At 41.2% G+C, this 8,799-nt stretch overlaps 2 protein-coding genes across 2 annotated transcripts in view; one reads left to right on the top strand and one right to left on the bottom strand.

The window, feature by feature from the left end:
- Nucleotides 1–624: 624 nt before the first annotated feature.
- Nucleotides 625–2,031, top strand: LOC307016431 (general transcription factor II-I repeat domain-containing protein 2-like). Its single transcript, XM_079645546.1, has 2 exons — nucleotides 625–1,801; nucleotides 1,998–2,031. The coding sequence occupies exon 1, from the start codon at nucleotides 666–668 to the stop codon at nucleotides 1,776–1,778; it is 1,113 nt and encodes a 370-aa protein (XP_079501672.1). The 5' UTR covers nucleotides 625–665; the 3' UTR covers nucleotides 1,779–1,801; nucleotides 1,998–2,031.
- A 2,868-nt stretch (nucleotides 2,032–4,899) lies between these two features.
- Nucleotides 4,900–8,799, bottom strand: part of LOC307014846 (solute carrier family 22 member 6) — a 55,637-nt gene continuing 51,737 nt past the window's right edge. The window contains exon 10 of the mRNA XM_079643052.1: nucleotides 4,900–5,131. Within this exon, the coding sequence (XP_079499178.1) occupies nucleotides 5,059–5,131 (73 nt within the window). The 3' untranslated portion in view covers nucleotides 4,900–5,058. The remainder of the gene's footprint in view (nucleotides 5,132–8,799) is intronic.

The raw sequence follows: 8,799 nt of genomic DNA, 5'->3' as shown, positions 1-8,799 counted from the left end.
GTGTTAAGACAGGCACCTATAGCTCTGGAGTGAAGGTCTCCCCACACACACACACACACACACACACACACACACACACACACACACACACACACACACACACACACACACACACACACACACACACACACACACACACACACACACACACACACACACACACACACACACACACACACACACACACACACACACACACACACACACACACACACACACACACACACATCCTTGGGAGGACATCAGTGAAGGTCCCCACACCCTCACACACACAAACACACACACACACACACACACACACACACACACACACATGGGGGGCGGGCCCACCTGTCACTTTTTATGCATACTAATGTGATTGAAACATTTTTTATGATACACCATAAGGCGCAACAGTGGGGGCTTTTCACACCTGTGAATAGACATCAACCCCCTCCTATCGACGGATCTCACACCTACTTAGGATATCACATCTACTTGAGATCTCACACCTCGAACAAAGGGGAGGCGGGACTTAGCTCATTAGCATAAGTAGGTAGAGGTGTGACCTGTCACAGCACCTGTCACCTTCTATGCATACTAATGAGACGAAAGCGGGATGAATCTTACTACTCACAACAACGGGTAAGGACATTTTTGAAGCCGTGTCAGGTGCAATTAACAAGATGCAACTTAAATGGGACAAGCTGTGTGGAGTTGCAACGGACGGGGCTCCCGCTATGACAGGCGAGCGCAAAGGAATGGCATCTATGGTGTGCGCCAAGGTGCGAGAGAGTGGAGGCGAGGCTGTAAAATTGCACTGTATCATCCACCAAGAAGCTCTCTGTGCCAAGACAGTCCAGCTTGGCGATGTGATGACCACAGTTGTGAAAACTGTCAACATAATTCGAGCACGAGGGCTCTACCACAGAGAATTTCAAGCTTTCCTATCTGATGTCGATGCTGAATACGGGGACGTACTCTATCATTGTGATGTGCGCTGGCTTAGTCGCGGCTCCGTGCTGAAGCGGTTTTATTCCCTGAGATCAGAAATTGACCAGTTTTTGAAAGAGAAGGACCGACCTCTTCATGAACTGAGTGATCCTCTATGGTTGGCAGACCTGGCCTTTCTAGTTGATCTTACTGGTCATCTTAACTCACTGAACAAGAGCCTACAAGGCAAAGACCAGCTTGTACCACAACTTTATGCACACATGAAAGCATTCTGTGCGAAGCTTCGTCTTTTTGAGACACAACTACGCAACTTCAACCTTGTGCACTTCCCTACGCTGTCCGAAATCAAATGTGCTCATCCAAAGGCCGACCTCTCTGCTAAAAAGGGGAAATATGTGTCTGTGATCACAACTCTTATGACAGAATTCAATCAGCGCTTCCAAGATTTTTCTGTCATTGAGAAAGAAATCAAGCTGTTCTCAACTCCCTTCCTGATGGATGCAGAAGAAGTGGAAGAGAGTCCGCAATTAGAACTCATCGAAATGCAGTGTGATGATTCTCTGAAGAATCAACATCAGCTCCTCTCCCTACCCGACTTCTACCAGAGCTTGGAAAAGGCCAAGTTTCCTCTGATGCGACGCCACGCAAAAAGAATGACGAGTCTGTTTGGCACAACATACATATGCGAGCAAACATTTTCTCTGTTAACTCTGAACAAAAGCAGATTGAGAACCAAAATGACCGACAGCCATCTCTGTGATGTCCTTCGCATCTCAACCACCAAACTTACTCCTGACCTGCCAGCCATCCTTCAGTCCAGAGCGCAGCATCACTGCTCCCATTAAGTGCAACGCTGTTCCCATTGTAGGTGAGTTAAAATATATTACACAGTATTCATGTGTTCAAAAGCCCAATTACTTAATAAATTCAGTCAATTAAAGTTGATAACATTTTTCTAAAAAACGTTAGCTGATGTGTTAACAACCGCAATAAATTATTTGCATAACTAGGTTAAATAAAGCCTCGACTTTCCCTTGTCCTGTTATTTTCCCCTCTTTATACAGGGCTGTGAAGGGGGTCCCCATCCTGACAAAGAAGAAATCTGAGGCTGCAGTTTTGAGAATGAGCTGCCAACTCTTTTTGTAAAAAAAATTAAAACCCATACATAGAAAGATGTGATGTATAAAGTTTTTTCTTTAAGTATAATAAATTATCAAGAATAATTTACCTACATTTGATTGATTTTATTTGAAAATAGATAAATGAATACCCATACATAGAAAGATGTGATGTATAAAGTTTTTTCTTTAAGTATAATAAATTATCAAGAATGATTTACCTACATTTGATTGATTGATTTGTATTACTGTTAATACACTAGAGGTGAGGCGATATACCTTAACTTTAGTGAGTGGCCCAACCTTTCGCATATTTTTCTGTATGTGGCCCTCAGTGAAAAAAGTTTGGACACCCCTGCTCTATAAAAATCAAACTGTAGACGGTGTGAAAGCACCTATTGTTTTAAATAATGGTCGGAATGTGACCTGTGAGACTTCTGAATTACCGTGGGACAGACAGCACATTCTAAACTAAAATGTTCAATCAATAAAGTAACATCTTATCTTATCTTAATAATATCTTCATATTAATAATAATAATAAATCATACAGTATTTGTCCGAAAGGGAGCAGGAGGAAGCAAACACAAAAATATATACAAAAAATATACTGCATATTAAAGCAAACGATTGTAAAGGTAAAAGTATGAGCATAACAAATAAAGAACTGTAATGTAAACATTTACATTATAATTATGATTATTTAATATATAAAGACTATATATTATTGAATTACAAGATTAGATATACTTGTTGATCTAAAATATTGATGTGTTCAAATGCTCTTCAAAACACAACTGAAAGTCCATGAAACTTGTCTTTCTGTATTTGTGAATGAAGCGCCATCTCCTGGTTAAAACCTGAAATTGAAAATCTGGCAACGCCCTCTTGGAAAATAGTGGGAGGGCTTAACATTCCTCGATACTGGTCTTAGGCAGGTCGTAGGCAGGAAGCTGTAAGCTGGAGTCTGAAATGAGGTGCTACATATGTATTCAGTAAATACTGTGGATATGTGTAAAGTTCCTCTCGGGCTGCATTCAAAAATAAAATAGAGAAAATAAATAAAATAGCTTTTGAAAATATGTGCATCTTAAAGGTGCTTGATTTTAGATAAATAAAATAAAGTGTAGCAGCAGCTTGAGTTTCCCTTTTTCTTTGTTAACTGTTTCACATCATGACCTAACAGTTTCAGACGATTATAGAACAATATCAGTCTTTAGACATCATAACAATTTAACAGTTTTAAAGTTTCTCTTTCTTTCCCTCTTATATTGCAGTCGCTCAATCACTTTTTTTAATTCAGTGTGAGAAGTGAGCTCGAGCTTGTCCAACCAGGAGTTTAAATCTGGGCTGAAATGGTGTCAGGGCCATTCTCATACACACATGCAGGTGCTCATTGGTTAGCCTCGGTTAGCCTGCCCTGGAACGATATTTAGTTTTAATTTTGATCCTGGTGGACTGATCATATTGGGCTCTGAGACTGCTTATTTTTTGTGAACTCAGTTCTGACTTGAGAGGGAATGTTTGGTCAAACACTTTGTGTTTTGTCTCATAGTGACGAGTTGGCACTTTTAATGAGCGCCACGGTCTCTGAACAAATGAGACACACTGGTTCTCTGCTCCCAGTGGGCAGGATGAACATGAATGAGTCCACTCAGGGTTAAAAGCTCTGTTCTCACTGTCCACTTTCCTCCTCTTGGAGAGCGCAATGTGTAATTATTTGTCTCTCCCTGTCTGCCGCTAACTCGCCTGTTCACACTCTTCTCCGCTTCTCTCCCTGTATCGCTAATTATTGTCTTCACTCACTTTCCTCTCCGCTTCTCTCTGCCGCGCTCTCATCCCTTCTTCTTTGTTTCTCTCCCTGTATTGCTCACTCGTCTCTTTCGCCCCCTGTCGGCGGCGGTTAAAATAGAATTGCCCCGTCAAAATTGAAATCCCCTGATTATAGGTCCAGGTCCGTATAGGTCGGCGCCTGGGACCGCGGTCCGCCTGTTGCCGACCCCTGCCATAGAATACAAAAGTCTTACCTAAGGCTGAATCATAAACTAAAATGTATGTATGTATAAAGGGTTACGTCCTTAGCTGTCTAATAAGTAACAAGCTAAGCTACCAAGCACACCTGCGAACAGGATTAACATGTATAATATTATCATTTTAGACTTCTTGGAAGTTCTGTTAGTACATTCAAGCGCACAGCACAACATTTTAATTGTCTGGTATTTGTAACAATATTCCCTAAAAGGCACAATCACCACGAACACGGCTAAAGCTAAAGGGTCAAGTACAGTACTATAACTAACGTTGTAGCCTCTATGGTTGTAGCCTAGCAGAGTGGACAAGTTGCTGTTAGCTGACAGTGAGGCATTTACATGTCCATCAAAGTGACCACGCCCTAATTTATGCAAAAACTTTAAGACCTAATATAAATAAAAGGGTCGTGTTAGAAAACAATTCACTCACAGATTCATAATCATGAAGGTGGAATCTAACTATATCGATAATAATATTTATTGCATCCATGGTTAGATGTTTTTTTCATCTGTAAAGTCGGGCATTTTAACATGGGGGTCTATGGAAATTACTCCTTTCTGCGGTCAGTCCCTAGCGGCCCATGTATGAACTGCAGTGTGTTGCACTTCCGTATTGGCGTCCCGGCTGTTCCCCAGAGTTTGCCGCTTGGTCAGGAGTCAATTTGGGTGCAGTTTACCAACAAGCAAATGGCTCTCAAAACTAATGGTAAAACAATGTACAAATGTATAAATTAGGTAAACATATTTATTTTTCAGACACATAACGATCATTTTGATCCTGATGATATCTAACACTGTATCAAAAGCAAAGATGGCATATTAAACAAACGTGTACATTGTAAAAGTGAACAAATACATACACACAGACTGTTGTTTATTGTAAGTGTGTGCATAAAACAAAGTGTAATCTGGACCTTCTCTGGAAACCTTTGGAATAGTGCTGAGATCACGTGCTGGGATGTGGCACACTCTGCTGCGTCAGTCCGTCCTGGAGCTGCCCACATCGTTTGTTCTCCCCGGAGAGCTCTCTGAGACGCCGCCGTGCTCCTCACTGAAAAAGGAAAGATAAAATGTGATATAAAACTAGCTCGGAGCCAGGTACAGCTTAAGGAGTCTGGATGAGAAACAGTCTGGAACTCAGCGTTCAAATTCAAGTTATTTTATTAGATTTTAAAAAATCTGCTTCAACTCTAATACCAATCAACTTGTTTAAGGAGTGCTTTTCTTTGGTGGAAGTAGAAATAAAGGTGCAAGTCCACACCTCTACTATCGTCACTCCACCGATTCATAACCAGAACATTTGTTTGTATACTTAAGAAGGGAAAAAACGCCATTGGTGAATGCCACACATTTTTCTCTATTGGAACGATCTATACCAGGGGTGTCCAAACTCTGGCCCGGGGCCAAATGCGGCCCGCAGACCATTTTGAATCGGCCCTCAGCAAATTAAAAATATATAATGCAGTATGGCCCTTGAAACTTGTGTTTGTCTTTTACTTCTTAAATATAGATGTAAACAGATATTACACAGTTGTATTCATGTGTTAATAAAAACCACTTTTCAAATACATTTTGTAAATTAAAGCTGAAAATATGTTCTAACAAATCTAAGTCGATAAGGAAAAATCCCAATAACTTATATGCATAACAAACTTGAATATACCCTTCCTATTTCCTCTTATAAGCAATCTGACACTTCTGTTATAAGGAATGAGCTACCAACAAAATAATTGAAACCCTAAGGAGAGCTGTGATGTACGCTGATTAAGCATAATTTACATACATTTTATTGATTTTGCCGACTTATAACTTAACTTATGAGGCAATATACATCACCACCTGCCCTTCGTATATATTTTTTTGTATGTGGCCCTCGTGAAAAACTTTTGGACACCCCTGATATATACACTTCCAATCTGTAATGAGTGGCTCTCATGTTACAGTTTGGTTCCATTGCGTTTATCTTCGGATCAGAGGAGCATTGGTTCAATCCCCACTGCAGTCAGCATGTCGTTGTGTCTTTGGGCAAGACACTTCAGCCCAGATTGCTCCTGTCGGGATTGGATAAAAGCGTCTAACAAGCCACATGTGATGTCATGTAATGTAACATTTACAACCAGGATGCAAGGAAAAAAAACAAATAAAAACTAAATATTAATTGTAGCAAGTGTGAAGCGGCTGGGATGAGGATCAGTACCTCCAAATCTGAGGCCATGGTTCTCAGCAGGAAACCGATGGACTGTCCACTCCAAGTAGGGAATGAGTCCTTACCCCAAGTGAAGGTGTTCAAGTATTTTGGGGTCTTGTTCTCGAGTGAGGGAACAATGGAGCGGGAGATGAGCCGGAGAATCGGAGCAGCGGGAGCGGTACTGCAGTCGCTTTACCGCACCGTTGTGACGAAAAGAGAGCTGAGCCAGAAGGCAAAGCTCTCTGTCTACCGGGCCATTTTCATTCCTATCCTCACCTATGGTCATGAAGGATGGGTCATGACCGAAAGAACGAGATCGCGAATACAAGCGGCCGAGATGGGTTTTCTCCGCAGGGTGGCTGGCGTCTCCCGTAGGGATAAGGTGAGAAGTTCGGTCATCTGGGAGGGACTCAGAGTTGAAGCGCTCCTTGCGTCGAAAGTAGCCAGTTGAGGTGGTTCGGGCACCTAGTAAGGATGCCACCTGGGCGCCTCCCTAGGGAGGTGTTCCAGGCAAGTCCAGCTGGGAGGAGACCGAGGGGAAGACCTAGGACCAGGTGGAGGGATTATATCTCTTCGCTGGCCTGGGAGCGCCTTGGGATCCCCCAACCAGAGCTAGTTGATGTGGCCACTAAACTGCTGTCTATGGTGTGTATTGACTTTGACCGTCTAGTCATTGTTGGTGATTTTAACATCCATGTTGACAACCCCCAGGACAGAGGGGCTAAATAACTGTTTTGTGTTCTTGATGGCTATGGACTGACTCAGCATGTGACGGAGCCCACGCACAATAAGGGGCACACTCTGGACTTAATTATCTCAAAGGGTCTGAATATCTCTAAAGTTGTGGTGACTGATGTTGCACTCTCTGATCATTCCTGTGTTTTCTTTGAGACCTCTATTTCTGTTCACAAAAATGTTCAAAAAGGGGTAACCACAAAGCGATATTTAACTGAAAATACTAGGGAAATGTTTACTCGTTTCTTTCACACTTGCCCCTGCTAACATCTCAGTAAATGAGCTAGAAGATCATTTTAATTAAATATAATGTCATAGATGCCATTGTTCCCATTAAGGTAAAGGAAGTGGCAAGAAAAGATCTCTATGGATAAAGGCCATTACAGTGTCAGTAGCCTCTGAACTTCTATCCACCAGGGCGTGCAATGAATTTGCCTCCTTCTTCACTGACACAATTCTTAAAATCAGACAAGCAGTCAGTGCCTCTGTATAAGGAACAGCAAATGTTTTCTCCCCGTGTCAAATTCAAACACCATGACACAATTGCATCTGATTAATGATAAAGACCTAGAGGATATTATACAACATTTGAAATCCTCCCCCTGCTGCCTTGAACAGGTTGTTTTATTTAAATGTCATTGCATGGCCTCAGATCTCCTACATATAGTAACCAAGTCTCTTCACTCAGGTGTATTTCCGCAGGCTCTGAAAACTGCATTCATTAAACCACTCTTAAAAAGGAACAATCTAGACCAGGGGTGTCAAACTCAATTTTATCGCGGGCCACAATAGCATTATGGTTGCACTGAAAGGGTCGGTTGTAACTTTAAGACTATATAAATATATAATAGATATTAAATAATTTATTATATTACATTATCGGCTCTGGATTGGATTATTATAGGTTTAAGTAATAACTTCATAAATAACTACGTCTGAAAGCAGAAGTCTAGGGCAAATAATTGCAAGCAAATATTAAACAATTACACCAATTTTATTGAATATTGTAGTCTTTTTGACACCCCTGATCTAGACGCTTCAGTAATGAACAATTACAGAATTGAAACAGTTGTTTTTGAACAGCTGAGCCCTTTCTTGGATAAAGGTCACCTATTATGCCAAATCCACTTTTCCATGTATTTTTTACATAAATATGTGTCCCATCTGTATAAAGAGATTGGGAAAGTTACAGGAAAAATATCCTCTCTCTTCTTTTTTTTTTTCAGATCCCATGTCATGGCCATTTCTAAGGATCATAATTACATTGTTGAGCTCTACTAGAATAGATTTACATTGTTCAATGTTCCAAAATTACATTGATTTCTCATATAGCATCTCTGTATAGTATGTGTATTCACTCTCTGTCCAAACGGCTTGTTGGAGTTCCTGTGAGCAGTAGCGTGGCGTGGGGAAAAAATTAGGGGAAGCCAATAATACGTCCTTTCTTTTGGGTCGGGGGTGTGTTGGTCAATGTAATAACGTAACCAGATGAGTGATTACAGCACCCGGTATCATTTTACACACATTTGTATCATACAGATGCAGGACTTACACATGCCTGTTATCTAACCGACAGGTCCGCACGCACTCTCCAGCCGAAACTCTAATAAGCATTCATTCACAAACTAAATCAGGAGACCTTTAACGATTTACGTCCGATTCGCTCCTTTTTTCCTCATTGTACACAGCTCCAGTTTGGGCATTGGCCTGTCATCAGATTTTATATGTTGTTGCTGCTGTAGCGGAAGTTTAGTACAACTATTTTTGATTAAATACTCCAAATCTCCACCCTCCAT

This window comes from Notothenia rossii (assembly GCF_949606895.1).
Source record: "Notothenia rossii genome assembly, chromosome: 8".
Taxonomy (NCBI): domain Eukaryota; kingdom Metazoa; phylum Chordata; class Actinopteri; order Perciformes; family Nototheniidae; genus Notothenia; species Notothenia rossii.
This window is presented reverse-complemented; position numbering and strand designations above follow the sequence as displayed.